This window comes from Centroberyx gerrardi, chromosome 13 (assembly GCF_048128805.1).
Source record: "Centroberyx gerrardi isolate f3 chromosome 13, fCenGer3.hap1.cur.20231027, whole genome shotgun sequence".
Classification (NCBI taxonomy): Eukaryota; Metazoa; Chordata; class Actinopteri; order Beryciformes; family Berycidae; genus Centroberyx; species Centroberyx gerrardi.
This window is the reverse complement of record NC_136009.1, coordinates 20,508,057-20,531,444: the sequence shown is the minus strand read 5'-3', so window position 1 is coordinate 20,531,444 and position 23,388 is coordinate 20,508,057. Positions and strand designations below refer to the sequence as shown.

The following is a 23,388-nucleotide window of genomic DNA, read 5'->3' as shown; positions in this document are numbered from 1 at the left end:
GCTGTCCCGAATACCATTTTTGGGGCTTCGAAGCTTCAGTGAGAATTACCCGCGAATATTCGAAGGTTCGACCGGGGGGGGGGGGGCAGCATAGGAAAGCCCTGTGTTCCACGGACTTTTGTGGCAAATATACATTGATGTTGGCGGAGATAATCGGCCTTTTCCGGACGTGTTTGGTCGTGTGTTAAGGTGGAAAACTGACTTTTCCGGACGTATTTGGACCATGTGTGCAGGTGCAGTGTACAGTGATATCTGGTAATTTGCGACAGTATACGGGAGTGAGCTGACATTTAACGAGGCGTGTACAGTGACAGAAATCTCCGGTACACAAACGTTGTGCGTTCTCGGGGAATTACGGCCGTGTGGCGGCCCGAATATCTCGTCGCCAGACATGTCCGGATACAGTGCATTTCCGTACGCATGTACAGGATGGAAACGTAACTTTTCGTCCAATGAATAAAAAAACAAAACAAAAACGCAGCATTCGAATACTGATTTGGACGCCGATTACCATGGCAACGGTAGAAGCTTCGAAGCATTCGGGTCAGCCCTATTGCAAACATTGTAATATGTTGAAATACAGCACGTCTACAAACACAATGACAGGGAATGCAGGAAGATCTTTTGAATTTTGCTTGGTTGATTAACTTAAGTAGGCCTAAAGACAGGTGTAAAACGCGCATTTTCTTTTTTATATGTCAAAAACTGTTTTTTACATAATGATTAATCAATTAATTGGTCGTTAACGTGACTGATGGTCGATTAAGGAAATTGATTAAAATTTGCATCCCTAATCCCTGCTATCACCTGTCTCGCCCCAATGGGAATGATGTCACACTCTGCCACGAACAGAATTGGAGAGATGGAACATCCCTAAGAGAGCCTAAATTTTGCAAGTCAAGAAAGTCGCAGTTTGTTGTAAAACAGTACAGTAACGTTTAGTTTTGTGTGAAACCGCTCAGTGAACTACATCTCTCGTCTCGCACAATATACGTCACCAACACCAACATGGAACGAAACATAGGAAACACACAGGCATCGCGTTAACGTTAGCCCCCACTGTACTAAAACTATCCTAAACCAGTTTAAATCCATTCTTACTGTCTACCTTCCAGGTTGTGTATAATACTCCTGCTATCTGAGAGGGACTTAGCTTCAGCGGCTCTGGGTAGCTTGTAGAGAGAGGAAGTTACGTCACTTGCGCGACTTTTGGGTGTGTAGTCTTTCTAATTATATATTTTTACAGTCTTATAGTTCAACAGTTTTACGACAAACTGCGACTTTCTTGACTTGCAAAATTATCATTTAAATTGACAAAACATCATATGTGTAATTCATGGCACAATTCAAACGGGATCAAACAATTATTTGTCTCTCGCCGTTGACTACCGTACATATTTTTTCCGAAATAAGGTCCCATGGTGGTCCACCGGAAGGGGAGGGACTTAGGCTCTCTATTGCAATGCTTACTCCCAGCTGCTGCCAGCCTGTTGTGAAATATAAATGAAAGCCTACAGCCTTGACATGGCAACTAAATACAACATACACAAACACAGCAATCCAAATCAAGCTTATGCTGCATGGGGCTAAATCCATGACAATAATTACGAAACAAACTAGAATGGCACTGAGAGATGCTACACCCACACGTGAGCTAACTCAGAAATTATGCTTAACAATAGAGGGCATGTTCTATGAGGGTTGGGCCAACTCGACCATTTTGAACTAGGAAATGCACCGATATCTGCAGAAAATTGGCAGGCCTACCCTCAATGGCCTCATAGTCTGTTCTGTAGTCATCAGAGAGTGGAGAGACTGTTATAAATATAATTATCATAATTATCCTGAATTTCCCCAAGGGGATTAATAAAGTGCTATCTTATCTTATCTTATGAATCTAAAATAACATTTAGAATCTCTGAGGCTGTGTTTGGCCACCCCCTCTAATTTTCTGTTTTGAGCCTAAACACAGACTCTGGCTTGAAGGTTCCCAGTAGAACCATGCCCAAAACCCACACATCACTGGTTTCATCCTTGATTATGTTAATAGTAAAACTAAACAAAACTAAAGACTGTGTTCATGGGCCTATGCCTTAGTAGTAGAGTTTAACCTCGCTATCCTTTTTAATTTTTCGTTGTGAAGCTAAACACAGATCCAGACATTAATGTCCCCTGTAGGACTATGCCCATCCCCCACAAATCACTGGTTTCAGCAGCAGTGTGGCCGCGCCTCGGTCTTGGAGAGAGGGTGTGCTTGTTTTAGGTAACTGGATGGGCCACACTCTGGCCAGGTATTACTTTCAACCTCATGGATCTACCCCGGGTCTGCCCGTGACATAGATGGAGCACCACTTCATCACGTCGAGCAAGAAACAACGGCCTTGGGCGGTCTTTTCATAATGGATGCCGAAGAACACGAGGTAAATTGTACCTTCTTATCACTATCCTGTAAAATTGAGGCAAAACCACACATTAGACTATTAAAAGCTAAATGTATAGTTTTTTTCTCCCCACAAAATGCTGCAAGGCAGCAAATTTGTTGAAGCCATTGTTTGATAACCATTTGTAGGTCGGTGGATTGTTAGCTAGGTTAGCTTGAAAATTAGGTTAGCAGGTATCTGCAGACTGTCGCAGTTAACTGGAGATATATTTTAATGTAACGTTATGTCTGATTGTATGTATCTTTGTTTCTTTTCACCGTTTTCATCAATACAAACATTTTTTTTTACCGTTAGCTAATCTGCTTCAGATTGTTTGCCAGTTTATTATTTCATTTGTCTGCTATAAAACCAACAGGCTTTTTTAATTCCACAAAAACAACAACATATTAGTTAAAGAGTATAAGCTGCACTAGAATACCATAAAATGACAGCACATTAATCAGAAGCATTAATGAATTAGTTCCACATGATAACCTGACTCCTTCCCTGAACCTATTATCTGAAGGGGAGGGGTCAGTGCCAGGGGAGGCTATAAAGTGGCTCATCTGTCCCTCAGGTCATACCTGCAGGCAAAAATAGACAAAGTTAATACAATGAACAAATTACAATTGGGAAGTTACAATAGAAAATAATTAAAATAGTTAAAGATCAACATATTTTAAGATCAATATTCTATGAATGTGATACTAACCAGATATACCACACCTATGTTCTATAGCTTTGAATCTGCCGTGGGATTGAATGGGTGTTTTGATTGATTTATTCAGCCATGAAGGTGTCTGAAGGTTTCACTGGATGATGAGGATTTTGAAGATAAAGAAGTAATGCTTGTGGATGAGGCCTTATTGATTACTATTGCAATCAAAAAAGGTTTTGAAAGGAGTATTCTTCCCCCTTTCCTAGTTTTGGAAAAAGTAAAGGAGAGCATTAACTTTTTATTTTATCTTATTTGTTTAAGATTCATCAAGAAGGAAGAGGAAGATATGGAGCAGGGAAGAAGTCCAGGCTGTGGAACAGAAGCGGATGTACAGCATAAAGACTGGCAAGGTTCTATGTGAAAAACTGCATAGACACTTTGAAGCGGCAGTCTGCAAAGAAATGGTGACCATTTATTTCTGGTATTGGACAATTGCCTGCACTGGTCAGTGGCACTTCATCACGTAGCGCGTGATCGTTATCGGTTGTCAGGTAAAAACTTGATCTTGTTAATGTTTTATTTAAGAAGTAATATTCAATATTCCGTGACACAAGTGTTGTGCTTGGGTCATTTAAACCAGTGGTTCTCAACGTGGGGTCCGGGGACCACCAGGGGTCCTTGAGGGGGATCCAGGGGGTCCCAAGCAAATTGATGAAATGTTCATCTTCAGCATTATTTCATTTACAAGAAGTTAACACAATTAGAGGATGTAGAAGAATGACTGTTTTATTCTCAGATTTGGGTTTGAGAGACAAAATCTCATCAAATGGGGTCCGTGGCCCTAATGTGGACTGAATTTGGGGTCCTTGATATGAAAAAGGTTGAGAATCACTGATTTAAACTGTATTTCAAGACACAGGATGACCTAAGCCAAATAAGTTTTTACATTTTTAATTGGATGATCCACTTTACCATTGGAGCCATTAGAGTTTGGCGGTATCATCATACATTTTGTTCATATGGTTTAACTAGGGCTGGGCAATATATAAGCATCTTTGGATACCTTTGAAAAGAGCTATATACTGTAAATCCAATGTATTATATGTATCATATGTATTATAGATATATAGATATAGATATACAGTATATAAGCTAAAATATAAGAAAATATAAGATAAATATGATAATCAGACATAACGTTTTCAATACAGATAGGAGTAGTATATGTATATATTTATATCTATGTATAGATATAGATATACAGTAGATATATATATGTGTGAGACTGGCCACTGAAATGATATATAGATAGATAGATATATAGATATACAGTACATATATCTGTATTGAAAAAAATGTCTGATTATTGTGATATTTATCTTTTCCCATATTACCCAGCCCTAACTGTACTACTGAACTGTTGTGGCATAGCTGAAATGGCTTGGCTGCTCCAACATTAAAATATGTGGCAGAAACGCATGTTTTGTTAGGGTTTAATAATTGATGTTGTGATAATAAAACAACACTGCTGCAACACTGCATTGCTGTAAGTGTGACGTTTTCTTCACTTGAACTGAACAGTAGTTCCTCTTGCTTGCTGTGTTTCCCCAGAGATGTTTTGGCTGGACATAAGAACCTTTCATGGTATAGTTCATGGCTCTGGCCCTGATTAAATGACATTACACAGGAGGGTACAGGATGCACAAACTTGATCAATATTCCTTGTGTTTATCAATATTTGTATGTTTTTGGGAGATTTGTAACATGGCTATATGCAAATAAATAGTATTCTGAAGTAAAATTCCCAGTAAACAGTCAGAAAACACAAAAGGACAGATGGACACTTTGGGTACCCAAATGGTCAAAGCATGAAGACCGCTTGAGTATATCTTTATAAATTGTATCCTAAATGTTGTATTTTATTGTATTTTCATCAAATTTACAGTTACAGTTGTAGTCAAGGAGTAGGAGAAGACATTCAGTTGCATCATTATCCATGGGATCTTTGTTATAATGGTGATATTGCCTTTGAAGTTTAGATTATATACTAGGATGACAATCTTATTTTTTCCTTTATTGCATCCATTTACTCTGGAATGGTAATAGATATAGGTTTACTTACAATGGATTCATATTCTTTAGCTTCTTACCTATCAAAGGAGACCAGAACTATGCATATAGGCCTTATGGTTGAGGAGCTATTCCTGATTCATTTTGGGTATGTTATTTTATGCGTTTTTCACTGAATTTTGGCTAGGGTCTATGTGATTGAAAATTAGGCAGAGGGAACCAATCACTGGTTGTAAGTCAAACAGATGAAACTGGACAACTAAGCTGTCCAAGCTACCAGGTGACAGGTATGGCATATTGGCTTTCAGGTTTTCATGGGGTTTGACTAATGCTAACTGCCATATGAAGGAGTGTAGGGACTGTAGAATATAAGAGGTCCTGCAAAACCATTGTTGACATCTTGGCCAGTATTTCTAATGGATTTAACCCCATTGGGTTGTAAAATGTTAGGTGCATTAAGTATGAGAAATCTTGTTATTTCAAGTGATTTTTGAGAATCCAAAATTAAAAGAGATTTTTTCCAGTTAGAACCATGTCTGTATCTCATTTAGAAAGGGGTGTCCCCATTAGACACCTCCTTGCCAATTGTCCCACCATGTAGCATAAACGAGTATGTGTATAGTCATTTGTGTGTGTGTGTGTTTAGATGAGGTAGAAGAGGGTTAAATAGAGTATAGAGATGCATAAGTCATCCGATGTTCAATAAGAATAAAGAACTTGTAGCCCATGCCAAATGCTTTTTTTTCTTTAGGAAAAACAGCAGTCAACTGCCACCATGAGTACGGACGCGGAAATGGCCATTTATGGCAAGGCTGCCATCTACCTCCGTAAGCCAGAGAAGGAGAGGATTGAGGCTCAGAACAGGCCTTTTGATGCCAAGACTGCCTGCTTTGTGGCCGATGCCAAGGAGCTGTATGTCAAGGGCACAATCCTGAGCAGGGAGGCTGGCAAAGTCACTGTCAAAATCACAGAATCCCAAGAGGTATTAGCTACAGCTGTGAGAAATTACAAGAGCAAACGTTGAAATTTAGCTAAACTGTAACTAAGCCATTACTATGATTTAAATTTTCCAGACTGTAACAGTCAAGGATGATGACGTCACCCCAATGAACCCTCCCAAGTACGACAAGATTGAGGACATGGCAATGATGACCCACCTCAACGAAGCCTCTGTGCTGTATAACCTCAAAGAGCGTTATGCAGCATGGATGATCTACGTAAGACATTTTTAAACAACTAAATACATGATGTAAAACATTCGTATTATGTTGATGACAGCTAGTAGTTAGTGTAACTATTCCTGTTCCAGACCTACTCTGGCCTGTTCTGTGCCACTGTGAACCCCTACAAGTGGCTCCCAGTATACGATGCTGAGGTTGTGTCTGCCTACAGAGGCAAGAAGCGTATGGAGGCCCCACCCCACATCTTCTCTGTCTCTGACAATGCCTACCAGAACATGCTCACAGGTAAGGGCTTCTCTTAGTTTAATAACATTTTACATTCATAACTATATTGATACGTGGACTAAAATACTTTTTGAATATATTCTACAGATAGGGAGAACCAGTCTGTCCTGATCACGTAAGTAATGTGTTGCGCCTCTATTTGTTGAATGTGTTTTCTCATTTCAAACATTGCATTTGACATTTGTGTTTTTCAATATTTGGTATATAATTCTACAGTGGAGAATCTGGTGCTGGAAAGACTGTGAACACCAAGCGTGTCATCCAGTACTTTGCAACAATTGCTGTGGGTGGAGACAAAAAGAAGGAGGCCCAGAGTGCCAGCAAAATACAGGTGGCAATTAACTGCATTCTGAGCAGTTTAGCGAGAAACATGAAACAAGGCAAGATAACGAGTATGACACATTGATCTTCTAACAATACTGTTCCTCATAGGGCTCTTTGGAGGATCAGATCATTGCTGCTAACCCTCTGCTGGAGGCCTATGGTAATGCCAAGACCGTGAGAAATGACAACTCCTCCCGTTTTGTAAGTCTAACATAAAGTGTAATAACAATTCCAATTTGACAGTCTTGAGAAACTATTCCAAATAATAGTTCTATGCAACTGAGGATTTCACTGAAGAAGTTGTCTCTTACAGGGTAAATTCATCAGAATTCACTTTGGCACCTCTGGAAAACTGGCCAGTGCTGATATTGAAACTTGTGAGTAAAATGTAGCAGGTCTTGATGACTCAAAGTTGTTTTTTAACAACTCTTGTATTAAATGTTGTAACTGATATCTTTCGCTATTTATGTAAGATCTGCTGGAGAAGTCTAGAGTGACATTCCAGCTTCCAGATGAGAGAGGCTACCACATCTTCTATCAGATGATGACCAACCACAAGCCTGAACTGATTGGTAAGTCATAGAAATTCTATGTGATTTAGTGCATGATACACTGAGGAAATATGGCACTGAGGAGAAATTCCTTAACATGGCTGATTTCTCAACAGAGATGACACTCATCACCACCAACCCCTACGATTTCCCCATGATCAGCCAGGGTCAGATCACTGTGGCCAGTATTAATGATGTGGAAGAGTTGATTGCCACTGATGTAAGTAATTAGACATGACCAAAAGACATACATTTATCGATCATGCATTACCATCTCTCACTGTAGAATAATCCTCTCTAGACAGCCATTGATATCCTGGGCTTCAACGCTGATGAAAAGATGGGCATCTACAAGTTGACTGGATGTGTGATCCACCATGGCAACATGAAGTTCAAGCAGAAGCAGCGTGAGGAGCAGGCTGAGCCTGATGGCACTGAGGGTAAATAAACCTGCTTCTGACATAAATGCTCAAACAAATCATTTTATCTATTGTGTAAGCAAAATGTGGTAATGATTATTGCAACATTATGCATCACTAAATTACAAACACATTATTGTAGTTTTGTAACACATATGAAATGTCACATACTGTAATTTCATACATATTTTTTACAGTGGCTGACAAAGTGGGCTACCTGCTGGGCCTGAACTCTGCTGACATGCTGAAGGCTCTTTGCTACCCAAGAGTAAAGGTCGGCAATGAGTTTGTGACCAAGGGCCAGACTGTGCCACAGGTAAACGCTTACAACAAGAAATTCACTATGAAATGTGTCACTGTGAGTCAGTATCAGTGAGAGTGAATTATTTATGCAACTGTCTGCTTGTTTTCCTGTAGGTCTCCAACTCAGTCATGGCTTTGGCCAAGTCCATCTATGAGAGAATGTTCTTGTGGATGGTCATTCGTATCAACCAGATGTTGGATACCAAGCAGCAGAGAAACTTCTTCATTGGTGTGCTGGACATTGCTGGTTTTGAGATCTTTGATGTGAGTATTGTACTTGAGTCTTCATGTGCAAGATTTACAATTTCTTCCTCATAGAATACTAAGTGCGATTAGGCCTACGCCTGATATGCATTCTACATCAATTTCAACAGTACAACAGCATGGAACAGCTGTGCATCAACTTCACCAATGAGAAACTGCAACAGTTCTTCAACCACCACATGTTTGTGCTGGAACAAGAGGAGTACAAGAAGGAAGGCATTGACTGGGAGTTCATTGACTTTGGTATGGACTTGGCTGCCTGCATTGAGCTTATTGAGAAGGTAAGTGCAATACACAATGAAAAAGAAAGAAAAGGAAAAAAGAAAATTCCCATTGTTTTACTATTGTTCAAAATATTGTTCAATATTTCCTTTCAACAGCCCATGGGTATCTTCTCCATCCTTGAAGAAGAGTGCATGTTCCCCAAGGCCTCAGACACTTCATTCAAGAACAAGCTGTATGATCAACATCTTGGAAAGTGCAATGCTTTCCAGAAGCCCAAGCCTGCCAAGGGCAAGGCTGAGGCCCACTTCTCCCTGGTGCACTATGCCGGTACTGTGGATTACAACGTCGTTGGCTGGCTGGACAAGAACAAGGATCCATTGAATGAGTCTGTTGTGCAACTGTACCAGAAGTCCTCAGTGAAATTGCTGGCTCTTCTGTATGCCAATGTTGGTAGTGGAGAAGGTATCTCTCAAGAGGCAAAGCACTTGAATATTACCTTTATTGTTGTTTACTTAACATCGTACTCTTGATGTACACCACAATGCGAAGATTACAACTTTTACCCTTTCAGCTGAGGCTAGCTCTGGTGGCAAGGGAGGCAAGAAGAAGGGAGGTTCCATGCAGACTGTGTCCTCTCAGTTCAGAGTAAGAAACTTAAACTGAATTCAGTGTCCAAGATATATACATATAGGTTAATATAATTTGTATGGAATTGGGATTACAGTGTGCTAATTTGCATCTTCTGTTCATTTAGGAGAATTTGGGCAAGCTGATGACCAACTTGAGGAGCACTCATCCTCACTTTGTGCGTTGTCTGATTCCCAATGAGTCCAAGATTCCAGGTGAAGTGTTTGTTTAATATAAAATAATACAATACATAAATTATAAGTGTGTGTAGAGTGGTACATTGATAAGAGATGGAGAATGTTCCTGATTATTGTTTATCTTTTCTGCAGGTGTTATGGATAACCACCTGGTTATTCACCAGCTCAGGTGTAACGGTGTGCTGGAAGGTATCAGAATCTGCAGGAAGGGTTTCCCCAGCAGAATCCAGTATGGTGACTTCAAGCAGAGGTACTGCGTTGCATGAAAATAAAATGCCATCAAATTGTAAGTGATTCTTTAAAATACATTATAATGCTATAATACTAAAATGACAAAATATTCAGGTACAAGGTACTGAATGCAAGCGTCATCCCAGAGGGACAGTTCATTGACAACAAGAAGGCTTCCGAGAAGCTCTTGGGCTCAATTGATGTGGACCACACTCAGTATAAATTTGGACACACTAAAGTAAGAAGATATAAGTACTATTTTAAGTACTATTGGAGTATATTTCCATTTGTGGAATTATTCATTTCAACTAAGTAAATCCAATTTGTCAGGTGTTCTTCAAAGCTGGTCTGCTGGGTACTCTTGAGGAGATGAGAGATGAGAAACTTGCAGCCCTGGTGACCATGACTCAGGCTATGTGCCGTGGATACCTCATGAGGAAGGAGTTTGTCGCCATGACGGCACAGAGGCAAGTATATTTGTTTTGTAGAAATAAAGAACAGCAATGGCTCCTAATGTTCATTTAAGAATTTAAATGTGCCTTTTCTTTTTTCTTTTCTTCTCTAGAGATGCTGTTTACACTGTCCAGTACAATATCCGCTCATTCATGAATGTCAAGCACTGGCCATGGATGAAGGTATACTACAAAATCAAGCCTCTCCTGAAGAGCGCTGAAACTGAGAAGGAGCTGGCTCAGATGAAGGAAGACTATGCAAAATGCAAAGAAGTTCTGACCAAGACAGAGGCCAAGAAGAAGGAACTTGAAGAGAAGATGGTTTCTCTGCTCCAGGAGAAGAATGATCTGCAGTTGCAAGTGGCTTCTGTGAGTGATCTCAAAATTAAGCTGACCATGTTGAGCGGCCAAGCTTTGTTCAAACCGACCCTTTTAAATTCTAGTCAAGATCCCAAGTTTTCCAAAGATACCAAATATGTCATGCTGAATTACAGGTACATATATATGTATAAAATGATGCATTTAGATTTTTTCCATTTGACGTAATGGTGCAGTCATAAAAAATGGCATCTTGGGTTTGAATATTTCACTGAATATAAGTGTGCTATAGCTTCAATGAAGAGTTGGAACAAGCAAATACAGAATATATATATATATATATATATATTTGACATTGTCGTACAGCATGGAAAATTTAAGCGTTGAAGCTACATATGAGAAAACCTTAAGGGGAAAACCAGGGTTCAAGGGGTTTATTATAACAAAGTGAGTGTAAAGAAATATAAGAACTATTGTACATTTTCAAGGACAAAGATATTTCTTGTACCACATTTTTGAAAATGTATAATTTAATTTAAAACTTCAGGAGTCAGAAGATCTTTCTGATGCTGAGGAGAGATGTGAGGGACTGATCAAGAGTAAGATTCAACTGGAGGCCAAGCTTAAGGAGACAACTGAGAGGCTGGAGGATGAAGAGGAAATGAATGCTGAGCTAACTGCTAAAAAGAGGAAACTAGAAGATGAGTGTTCTGAGCTGAAGAAGGATATTGATGACTTGGAGCTCACCTTGGCCAAAGTGGAGAAGGAGAAACATGCCACTGAGAATAAGGTTGGAATTCAGTCAAACAATAACAACTAAAGGCAATTGAGCCTATTCAATGAAATGATACATGACATTTTTATTACCCAAACCCTAGGTGAAGAATCTGACAGAGGAGATGGCCTCTCAGGATGAGAGCATTACCAAGCTGACCAAGGAGAAGAAGGCTCTCCAGGAGGCTCACCAGCAGACACTGGATGACCTGCAGGCAGAGGAGGACAAAGTCAACACTCTGACCAAGGCCAAGACTAAGCTTGAGCAGCAAGTGGACGATGTAAGTTTCAGTCATTATTGTACATATGCGCTTAAATTCCTACTGAGAACACAGAGTATTTCATGATTTCTACCATGGATATTTAGCTTGAAGGTTCTCTGGAGCAAGAGAAGAAGCTCCGTATGGATCTTGAGAGAGCCAAGAGAAAGCTTGAGGGAGACCTGAAACTGGCCCAGGAGAGCATCATGGATCTGGAGAATGACAAGCAGCAATCTGACGAGAAACTGAAGAAGTAAGATCAAATCATGAAAACAATGCAAAAACAACTTTGAAAACAAGTGTTTTCAATTTCCTCAACATCCTTTTATTTTGTTTCAAAGGAAAGATTTCGAGACAAGCCAGCTCCTCAGCAAGATTGAGGATGAGCAGTCTTTGGGTGCTCAGCTTCAGAAGAAGATTAAGGAACTCCAGGTGTGTGTGATGCAAACAAAATCTTGATTATGGCATTAACATTTCTCAGTGACGCATGGACAAGTACGTATAACCTCTTTTTTTCTCAATAATAGGCTCGTCTTGAGGAACTGGAAGAGGAGATTGAGGCTGAGCGTGCTGCCAGAGCCAAGGTTGAGAAGCAGAGGGCTGATCTTTCGAGGGAACTTGAGGAGATCAGTGAGAGGCTGGAGGAGGCTGGTGGTGCCACTGCTGCTCAGATCGAGATGAACAAGAAGCGTGAGGCAGAGTTCCAGAAGCTGCGCCGTGATCTGGAGGAGTCCACCCTGCAGCATGAGGCTACTGCTGCTGCTCTCCGTAAGAAGCAGGCCGACAGTGTGGCTGAGTTTGGAGAGCAGATTGACAACCTTCAACGTGTCAAGCAGAAACTGGAGAAGGAGAAGAGTGAATATAAAATGGAGATTGACGATCTCTCTAGCAACATGGAGGCTGTAGCCAAGGCAAAAGTGAGACAAAAATAGTTGAAATAGCAAATTTTATCCTGTTTTCTAAGTCATCTTTCAGCATAAAAACATTTGTTTGCCATGAACAGGGCCACCTTGAGAAGATGTGTCGCACCCTTGAGGACCAACTCAGTGAAATCAAGACCAAGAATGATGAGAATCTGCATCAAATTAATGACATCAGCGCTCAGAAAGCAAGACTCCTGACTGAAAATGGTACAGATACTTGATATTTTGTAATGAAAACTGTGCATTAAATAGGAAGTGAAACATTTGCTTAAGAGTGAACAATGCTTTGAAGATAATGATCCTTGATGTATAAGATATTGCATCCTTGACTTTCCAAATTAAGTGAATTTGTGATGCTATAGGTGAGTTTGGTCGTCAGCTGGAGGAGAAGGAAGCCCTCGTTTCCCAGCTTACTAGAGGAAAACAGGCCTTCACTCAGCAGATTGAGGAGCTGAAGAGGCAGATTGAAGAAGAGGTTAAGGCAAAGAATGCCCTGGCCCATGGTCTGCAGTCTGCACGCCACGACTGCGACCTGCTAAGGGAGCAGTTTGAGGAGGAGCAGGAGGCCAAGGCTGAGCTGCAGCGTGGAATGTCCAAGGCCAACAGTGAGGTGGCTCAGTGGAGAACCAAGTATGAAACTGATGCGATCCAGCGTACTGAGGAACTTGAGGAGGCCAAGTATGTACTTGATGTAGCTACAAAGACAGTTGTGCTCATTTCATTCAGTATATCAATCCTCCATTTTTATATCTTGAAATTTTGAATTGCCAAACAGAAAGAAGCTTGCCCAGCGTCTCCAGGAGGCCGAGGAGCAGATTGAGGCTGTCAACTCCAAGTGTGCCTCTCTTGAGAAAACCAAGCAGAGACTCCAGGGTGAGGTGGAGGACCTCATGATCGATGTTGAGAGATCCAATGGCATGGCCGCCAACCTTGACAAGAAGCAGAGGAACTTTGACAAGGTTTGAAAATCAAAACAATAATAATATTAACAATCTACTTTCATTTATAGAATCTTCATCTGAAACTTTTCACAATTTTTCAATTCAGGTTCTGGCTGAGTGGAAGCAGAAGTATGAGGAGGGACAGGCTGAGCTGGAGGGCGCTCAGAAGGAGGCCCGCACCATCAGCACTGAGCTCTTCAAGATGAAGAACTCTTATGAGGAGGCTCTGGATCAGCTAGAGACCCTGAAGAGGGAGAACAAGAACCTGCAGCGTAAGTCATCAGTTTCAGCAAGAAATCATAGGAAATATATTTAACTTTGCAGGTTTGTGTACTTTATCGTTTCACATGTTAATGTTTTAATTTCAATAGAGGAGATCTCCGACTTGACTGAACAGATTGGTGAGACTGGTAAGAGCATCCATGAGCTGGAGAAGGCCAAGAAAACAGTGGAGACTGAGAGGGCTGAGCTCCAGACCGCTCTGGAGGAGGCAGAGGTATGTCTTGTAGCACATAATGTCTTTTAGGCCCTTGCTTTAACACAATTCATGTTGATAGACTTCACATATTGAAACAATACATAGTTCTAGGATGATAAAAGCAAAAATCTAAATCGATCTACAGGGTACTTTGGAGCATGAAGAGTCCAAGATTCTGCGTGTGCAGCTGGATCTGAACCAGGTCAAGGGTGAGGTTGACAGGAAGCTTGCTGAGAAGGATGAGGAGATGGAGCAGATCAAGAGGAACAGCCAGAGAGTCATTGACTCCATGCAGAGCACTCTGGACGCTGAGGTCAGGAGCCGGAATGATGCCCTGAGAATCAAGAAGAAGATGGAGGGAGACCTAAATGAATTGGAGATTCAGCTGAGCCACGCCAATCACCAAGCTGCTGAGTCCCAGAAACAACTGAGGATTGTCCAGGGACAGCTGAAGGTAGATTTTTTTTTAGCTGAACTGGAATCTATGGAATATAACTATTAGATGCACAATTAACTGAGATATTATTCTCTTTTTCTCAGGATGCCCAACTCCAGCTTGATGATGCTATCAGAGCTCAAGATGACCAGAAGGAGCAGGTTGCCATGGTAGATCGCAGAAATGGTCTGATGGTTGCTGAAATCGAGGAACTGAGGGCTGCCCTTGAACAGACTGAGAGAGGCCGCAAAGTGGCTGAACAGGAGCTGGTTGATGCCAGTGAGCGCGTGGGCCTGCTGTACTCTCAGGTGAAAAGGACATTTCTTTTAGAAATTTCACCACGTTGTCATCATTAGCCACATACATTCCTGTTAATCTAGCTGTTCTTTCTGTGTAGAATACAAGCCTTCTGAACACTAAGAAGAAGCTTGAGGCTGACTTTGTCCAGATTCAGAGTGAGGTTGATGATACCGTTCAGGAAGCTAGAAATGCTGAGGAGAAAGCTAAGAAGGCCATCACTGACGTAAGAAAATTCTACTGACTATCTCTGGTGTTAAACAATATTGAATATAACATTTTCCGGAAATTTATGAAAATATTTCGTCAAATCTCAGGCTGTCATGATGGCTGAAGAGCTGAAGAAAGAGCAGGATACCAGCGCTCACTTGGAGAGAATGAAGAAGAACCTGGAGGTCACTGTCAAGGACCTGCAGCACCGCCTGGACGAGGCTGAGAACCTGGCCATGAAGGGTGGAAAGAAGCAGCTGCAGAAACTAGAGTCTAGGGTAATTCATATTTGTGTTTCACTATGTGATTGATTTTGTCATTACTTAAAGTGTCTTTGTCTTTTAAATAATAAAAACACCCTACAAATATCACATTAAAATATGCGCCCAAACTCTCTTCTCAGCTGCGTGAGCTGGAAGCAGAGGCTGATGCTGAACAGAGACGTGGTGCTGATGCTGTGAAGGGAGTTCGCAAGTACGAGAGGAGGGTCAAAGAACTCACCTACCAGGTATGGGAATCTCCAACAACACAGATGCCTCTGAATCGGAATCAGACAAACTAAATAAATTACAGCCAACTTGTAAAAACAGAAACTAAATAATTGTTTCTCCATTTTAGACTGAGGAGGACAAGAAGAATATCAACAGACTGCAGGATCTGGTGGACAAGCTGCAGCTTAAAGTGAAGGCATACAAGAGGCAGGCTGAGGAGGCTGTAAGTAATAATCTTGAAATGTAGGCCTATACAGCATTTAGCCATTGCTCAAAATCGCAGATAGGCACTGACCCATTCACACAGAGGTGTTGGATTTTGTTAACACTAACAATTTGTACATTTAAAGGAGGAGCAGGCCAATTCTCACCTGTCCAAGTTCAGGAAGGTACAGCATGAGCTGGAGGAGGCCGAGGAGCGTGCCGACATCGCCGAGTCCCAGGTCAACAAGCTGAGAGCCAAGAGCCACGACTCTGGAAAGGTAAAGGATGTTTTAAGTGATTTAAAAAAATCAGTAACATATGTGTGGCAGAGTGAGTACGTTAATTTACTTTGATGAACTCTATTATAACACAAGCCTGAGCAGAGTAACTAGAGCTTACTTGACAGTTTTTAAAGGGAATTCAAGGGTTTCATTTTGTTGGTGAAAGACTTTGTGTAAGTGACATATCCTAATCACTGTGATGCTCTTTTTTTTTTTATCTCAGGGCAAAGAAGCTGCAGAGTAAGGAGCATGCAACTTTTCCATAATTTCCTCACCTCTCATGAATTATGAGAGCTTAAACCTTAAAATAAAAAAAAGCAAAAGTTTGTTGGTGTATTATTTACTCATGAGCACAACCTATCCTATTATTTTTTTGATTTTATGGTGTCACATTCTTAGTATTTGACTGGTTATTTAATGAAAAAGGTTTTCACTGCTGTTAAAGTTGCAGTGCACGTTTTGCCATAAGAGGATGGCATTTCTAAGACAGCCAAACGTCACCCACTTCATATTTTAAGGTTGAACCTGTTATACAAATGACACAATGCGAATGTTTGAAAGCATTCTGTTCAAAGGGACAAACACAAACGTTTTGCTAGGAGCAGGATCACTAATATTATTTTATAAGAGGTACTGAAAGGAAAAGGGGTTTTGCAAAAAGTTTTTATATAGGCTACATTACGTGAAGTACATCTAGCACTTACTCTTACTCCATTTGTGTAACAGTAGCAGGGTGGTTTCTTTTTACTCAACTACGTCTCTTGTTAAATATCTCAACAACCAGTTCATTAGACCCCAGCTTACATACAATATAAGGCTGATAGTGGTAGCAGCCAAAAGTCTCTGTGTTGTGTTTCAGACAGATTCTGATTCAGATTATTGCTCATTCATCAAGTACTGTGCTGAGAATAAAAATGTGCTGTTTAAAATACCAACAATTTCAATCTAATGAAACAAGGAACTTGCATGGAACAAGTATACTACTACTATTTCATCTATTACAATAAAATCATATTTTATTTTGTTCCCAATGAATATTCAGAGTATTCCATTGATATCTCTTCATTTCATCCAAAATATACTATTATATATAGTATGAGCTGGTGCCATTTGCTACTATTCATTACCAGACTTTGTTAGATTACCAGAGTTGTGAAACCATTTTGAAGTGAATTATATACCGTATTTCCTCTAATATTGGCCTTTATTTACCTCAACTGCAGAGGGTACCAGGCCTTTATTGGAAGCAGGCTTATATTAGAGACAGGCCTTTATTTCTAATTCCCTCTGTTTGATAAGTATATTTGCTCATATTTTAGTACGAAGCCTCCTTGTTTTCTGATCTGCTTCTGTTCGGGTTCGTTAGGTAGACGTTTTTTTGTTACTGCAATACATTACCGATAATTACGGTAATCGACGACGGCATGCTCCAGAGACTTCCGCCGGCCGAGCGGGCTAACTTCCGGTTAGCCCTCTGCTAACTTGAATGAATGGGGATAGAGCTAATGCCATCTTGTGGCACCTGTACGTTACTACAAACTACAGTTACATTATTTAACAGGAACCAGGAGTTTACCGGTATCCACCGTTGTTTTTTCCTTTGTTTTTTTCCCCGGCCTGTATTTGAGGCCGGGCTTTATTTGTTCGTGTCGACCACGGCCCCGGCCATTATCGGAGACCCGGCTTTTAATTAGAGGAAATACGGTATTAGACTCAGTGCACCACTGAGTTTTCTCAAGCTTGCAAGCTTTAGAATTAGCTACAAGGTAGCTACAATAGCTTCAAGAGATCTCTTAAAGTTACAGTTCAAAAACTAGACTCTAAATGACTTTCAGCTGTTAACCCATGAACCTTGCTTTCCCTGGTGAAGCCAGTGATGTTAGCAGGCTACCATCTGACTGAAAGATGATCCCATGCTCTTTGCTACCCAAGAGTAAAGGTCGGCAATGAGTTTGTGACCAAGGGCCAGACTGCGCCACAGGTAAACGATTACAACATGACACGTGAAACTGTCTGTCTAATCTCCATTAGCCGAAAAAGCTAACTAGCTAGCATTAGCCACTTGATAGTACACTGAAATCTACATAAACTGACCAGCCTACCTGTCTCCCTCTCATGTTCAGTCTCCCAGGGGCAGCTTTCCCGTTTCAAGATTTCTATATATTAAAAAAAAGATAAAAAATCATATTTTAATAATACTTTTTGTTGCAGATTAATGAGATATTGGCACCATCTGCTATTTACCTAATACAACCTTATTACGTTTTCAGAATCAGCTTTATTGGCCAAGTATGTACACATACAAGGAATTTGACTTTCTGGTTTTTCGTTGCTCTCATTGTACTTACACAGAATAAATATACAGCTAAAAACAAGGACAACAAGATGAACAGAGGTAAACCTAAACATCTAACTACTATGTACAAATAGATTTTGCAGATTTTGGGACCTTAAAGGGTATCTTGCTTACCTTTCTTGACAAAAGGGAGTGTCACTGAGATTAATACTGGATGACAGCTACATCTGGCCCCAAAGATTAAACAAATAAATACTACAGGTTAAATACTACACAACTGACAGCAGGGGCAACTAGCCTACGTGCGTAGTTTGGCGCTCTCTAGTGGCTGGGTGGTGTAGGAAGTAGTGAGAGGCCTAAACATTTTATGTTGGCAATGGCAATGAGAAAACGTATGAGGTGTTATAGCAGATTTCAAGGCATGATGTATCATTATCACTGTAATGCTGTCTGAGGCACAGACTGGAAAAACAAAACAAAAACTGGAACTATGGAAGTCTCTTTCATAGTGTATACTGTATTAGGCCTTCATAATTTTGTGTGATTGATTGTTGGTTAGTTAGATCTAGGTAGGCTCATTCTTTGTGAAGTCCTTTTGAGACATGCCTTTGATGAAGGACTATAAATAAATTAACTTGACTTCCTGCATGACATGTAGCCTAACGCCACTACATATCCACATAAAGTCAGTATATGCAATCAGTCAATCAATCAATCAATCAATCAATCAATCAATCAATCAATCAATCAATCAGTGAATCAGTTAACCAAACAACAAATCAATCAATCAATCAATCAATCAATCAATTTGACCAGTCATAGTGGTCAACTCTTGCCAAACCCCCTACATGGCAGAGGCCTATGTGATACTTCTGTTATTTGGGGTTTTGTCTGGATATTTTGGGGATAGGCATAATAAATTTACAGGCTACTGTAGAGGGTTGTAGTTGACATTTTGTGAGTATAATTCAAACATTATACTCACATGTTTTCTGAGCTGAAAGCTCTACCAGCTGTTACAGCCAACATTCAATGAATACCACTGCTTATTAAGTCAGTTCATGATGTTTGCCTAGTAGCATCTTTGGACCCTGTGACATATTTATTTGATGTGGTTATTAACTTTAATATTTACGCACACAAATGCTGAATACGCCTGTCAGTCTGCTTTATTCTTAGAACTACAGTGCAGTACATTATGTTAAGAAATGAGAGAAAAGGCCAATTCATTATCTATATTCTGTCCAGTCAGTCTGAAATACTCATCTCAGCCATGCCACATTATGCTAGGTTCCAAAAGCAGATAATTTATCAGAGACTACAATGACAAACATGGAGTGCACAAATGAGTGTCTGTTTTGGGGAAGAGTGGCATAAAATTGAACATTTTCCACATATTGATGAAAGGAGACCGGTTTCATTGCAAAGCTCTGTAAATCCTTCAGTCAACATGTCAAATAACATGATTGTTTTATTATCAAAAAAGTCTTAAGATGACTTTAATAGGAACTTATAGCGTGACAACAATGCTTTTGCAGGAATAGGCGTTTTTTTTTTTTTTCCGGAATGAGACTCTTCACATTTAAACGACTTGATGCACTCCAGTCTGCTTCCATTCAAGCAGGTGAGGCCCTTGAGGCATTTCAACAGAGAGAGTGAGTGCCATCTGTTGCTGTCATCAGACTGGGTGACACCCCGCGATGCAGTGAGGCATATGCAAGTGACACTTGAGGTAATGGCCAATGACAGATTGGCTTGAGATGTGTGAGCATAGAAGACTTTGTCCCTTGGTCTTGTAAATAGTGAAAAAGGGACACAATGTAAAAACTATGACCAAAAACAATAGAAATACATTTGCATAGAAACAAGTAAAATGCTCTTAGTCATTTGATCAAATGCCTTGGGGATTATGATTATTTTTCAGCATTTAAAGCTACAAAAGTTATACATGGCGATTACGCTAAAGACAGAGGCAAATACTGGGAAATTATTCTCTCAAGTGTAACTCCCTCACTCACACACACACACACACACAGAAAGACATGCCCACAAAAAGAGAGAGAGAGAGAGAGGTTGTGAACTGTTTCTATAAACTTGCCATCCTGGATTCCCTCCAAGGGTTTAGTCAGTCACTATAGAGATTTGGGAAAATAGCTCCTGCAGTATAATTCCTCTATTGTGTAACTATGGTCTAAAGGAATCCAGTGGAAATGCCATCTCACAAAATGACTGTCCTTATTCACCTCATTCACCTCATTTTACTGGAAAACCTTAACCATAGGTATTCACTGGAGGAACAGAGCAGAATGGAGAGGAAAGAAAAGCTGTATATAATAATAATAATAATGAGCCTGGAACATCATCACTGTACGTCAACCAGAAAACAAAATATTCAATGGTGAAATCAAATAAACTATCTTTTTTGAAGAGGATGTAAAGGATTAGGTAGACTTTTTGAGCTTCCATACAATCTATGGTGTTGGTCATTTTTGTGTTTTCAAATGTACAGAATGATTTCATGTGAAGCCCTATGACTTTTCCTTAAATGGTCTCATTCTTGATTTCACAAAGAAATAACCCTCTATGAGAAGTGATCATCCATATAGAGTAAGTTTGGGCTTTTTCAATTTTTGTCTCCGGAGCCCGGCTGGATTCTTTCATATCACTCACCTGATTGCATTTTGAAAGTGTAATCACAGTAACATGTTGGCTGTGGTAGCAGCTTTTTTTAGGGGCAGTTGAAACGGGTGTTTGGTCAAATTCAGTAGCAACATAAACTTCATTTTGTTAAACTAGACAAATGGTACCAGACAAACTTTCTTATGTCAAGGTAGGAATACTGGCTCTGATTCCCAGAGGTTCCGAAAATTGCATCTGGCCTCCAGTATTATTGGGAGCGCAAAAATTATACAGCAGATAAATGGCATAATTTATATTATACATTTAAAATGTACCGCACAGCAGTCTCTCCACTCCTTCTCTTCTCTTTGTGTCTGTCCAAGCAAATACACAAGCATGCACACACACACACACACACACACGACTTGACATAAGCTCACTAGGGACCCCCAGCTTGGATTTACAGCCTGTCTTTTTCACATAGAGCTTTACTTCACTCTGATCTACACACACTCACTGGGTGTGCAACCAGCCCTTTGTGCTGCAGCACACCCTCTACTAAATCTGCCATGTCATGACCCACAAAGAAGCCCACCAATAAAAGGACCAAACAGTTTTTAAAACAAGCAAGGTGCAAAAAAACAAAAGTCCTTGATGTAAGATAGAGACACACTGTTACAAACTGCACACTACAAACACAATTTTCTGCAAGAGCAACTTCATAAATAAAATGAGTCACTAATATCCTGTGAGAATTCATCATTGTGAGCAGGGCAACCCCTGAATCTGTCTCTGTCTGGGTTTCAGCTCCGCAAAATAATGTTGGGGACGATTGCTATGGCTACAGGGCGCGCGGGCCGGTGATTCACAATCATGGGAGATGAAACAAAGGATGCCTTTTTGCTGCCCAGCGCCTGTGGTCTGGAGCGATGACACCCAGAAACAGGACAACTTATCTATATCTAGCACCCTGTCCCATTACAGGCTGACTCAGACTAATGTTGTGTCTTATTCAATTCTTTTTACAATGCTTTTGTACAACTCTTTTGGAATTAGCTCTCCTGCAGAGCAGCAAAAAGAAAGGACCAAGCTATAAATTCCAAACATTGCCAAAAATGGGAAATATTTGGCCCAAACTGTTGCACTGGCAGATACTGGGCTGCAAACAATAATTACAGCCTACTGTCTGCATTCTGTTGCTGCAGTTAGGTGACAGATCAGCGATACACAATCCCTGCTCTGTCTGTGACAATCCCAACCTCCTCTGTCTGTCTCTCTGGCCAACACTGGCAGAGATGGGTGATGATGGGCCTGGGAGCACCGAGTCTCCCCCCCCCCCCGCCCCCCCCGCCTGTAACTGCCTCTTGATAATGTTAATTTCCATAGCCATTTCTTAGAGGGGCCCCTATGTGGGCCCACTAGCACCACTGGGCCCGGGTGCCTTTGCACTGCTTGCACTCCCTGTATCCATGTCCCGTCTGGCTGCTCTTTTATTGTCTAGCCCTCCATGTTTCCCAACCACTTAGTCTACTCTTATGCCACGTTCTACATATGCCTTGATTCCCTATGCTAAGAAAAAGCTTGCACTTTATCTTGGGGTTTTCACAGAAAATCAATTAATTCAAACAGAATTTGAAAGAGAGAAAGTGATTTTGGATGATCTACCACATTATGCAGCCTTAAATGTATAGATAAGCCTACTTTTTGCATACCATACCCAGTCTCTTCTGGCCACAGACTTCTCTATTATATATTTGTTCCACTCACTAAACTCAGCTGTTTAGTGGATTTGTTTAGCCGTGGATTTGTCTCCAAAATAACTTCAAAGCTGGGAGCAAGTGGCTGTTTGGGTGGCTTTATGCGTTCAGTGTGCCTTTATGCATTCCTGATGCTGTGTCTTTATTGGATCTCTTAATCTGATTGAGTTCAAATAAGACATGCAACATTCTCTCTATTTACTGGTGCTTTCCAAAATTATGGCATAGAAAGACTACTAATGGCAAATGGTATGTATGTGGAACTGTGGGTTACAAAAAGTAATCTTTTGTTGACGTGACAAATTAAAAAACGTAAATGTTTTAGTAGCTAATAGTGATGCTACGATGCTACTTTCAAGGATGAAACCCTAACCCCTTAAATTGGCCTAGTTTTGCTACTAGACAGTGCCACACTGTTGTTCCATTGGACTTTTAAACCACTCCTCCTTTCAGCAGCCTAATGCATCAAAGAGATCAGACAAGGTCACTGAGCTCAGTTTGGCTTATCCCTCCACACAGTTATCATTCAGAGGCACAGTGCCAACTTTAAATCAATGCACTCATCCCCCCCTGCAAGGCAAAAAATGTGAAAAACTCTTTATTTGTGCATCTAGTTGTGATCTGAGTCAACAAACTTCGTTGAAGTAAACAAAATTACTTTCACGTTCTATTTGTGCACTTGTTTGTTCATGTTTTCGAAAGAGTAAAGTACACTAATTGTTTTTCTCGAGGGAGTTGTTAAGGTAATTGCAAACATTAACTGGACATGCATAAAGAAGAGGAGCATTGAGGTAGTGAAAGGTTTAGCAGCACCTATGGGTGAGAGGTGTAGAATGTCATTGGCTCAGCTCTCCTGCCCCGCATCTCCCTTCAGAATCACTGAATCTCAGCAACTC

The 23,388-nt window shown here is 40.5% G+C and overlaps 2 protein-coding genes across 2 annotated transcripts in view; one reads left to right on the top strand and one right to left on the bottom strand.

Moving 5' to 3' along the window:
- atp6v1h (ATPase H+ transporting V1 subunit H) overlaps positions 1-23,388 on the bottom strand; it is a 290,066-nt gene that overhangs the window by 66,594 nt on the left and 200,084 nt on the right. The window lies entirely within an intron of this gene.
- Positions 5,924-16,064, top strand: LOC139926480 (myosin heavy chain, fast skeletal muscle-like). The gene is made up of 38 exons (XM_071918221.2): positions 5,924-6,130; positions 6,222-6,365; positions 6,458-6,614; positions 6,702-6,729; positions 6,831-6,945; positions 7,047-7,139; positions 7,252-7,315; positions 7,412-7,510; positions 7,606-7,709; positions 7,791-7,929; positions 8,106-8,224; positions 8,326-8,475; positions 8,586-8,756; positions 8,856-9,150; positions 9,272-9,345; positions 9,455-9,542; positions 9,657-9,774; positions 9,870-9,993; positions 10,086-10,222; positions 10,321-10,576; positions 11,073-11,315; positions 11,404-11,580; positions 11,667-11,812; positions 11,901-11,991; positions 12,087-12,476; positions 12,563-12,689; positions 12,845-13,160; positions 13,258-13,441; positions 13,530-13,695; positions 13,795-13,919; positions 14,047-14,355; positions 14,442-14,645; positions 14,735-14,860; positions 14,952-15,122; positions 15,248-15,352; positions 15,463-15,558; positions 15,686-15,817; positions 16,044-16,064. Exons 1-38 carry the CDS (start codon positions 5,924-5,926, stop codon positions 16,062-16,064), a joined length of 5,811 nt encoding a protein of 1,936 aa, XP_071774322.2.

Bases quoted from the DNA above. Each gene is read 5' to 3' on its own strand.
- LOC139926480 (XM_071918221.2), top strand. From the start codon at position 5,924: ATGAGTACGGACGCGGAAATGGCCATTTATGGCAAGGCTGCCATCTAC. The intron at 10,223-10,320 runs GCAAGTATATTT...TTTCTTCTCTAG, and splicing joins GTCGCCATGACGGCACAGAG to AGATGCTGTTTACACTGTCC. The intron at 11,581-11,666 runs GTAAGTTTCAGT...ATGGATATTTAG, and splicing joins TTGAGCAGCAAGTGGACGAT to CTTGAAGGTTCTCTGGAGCA.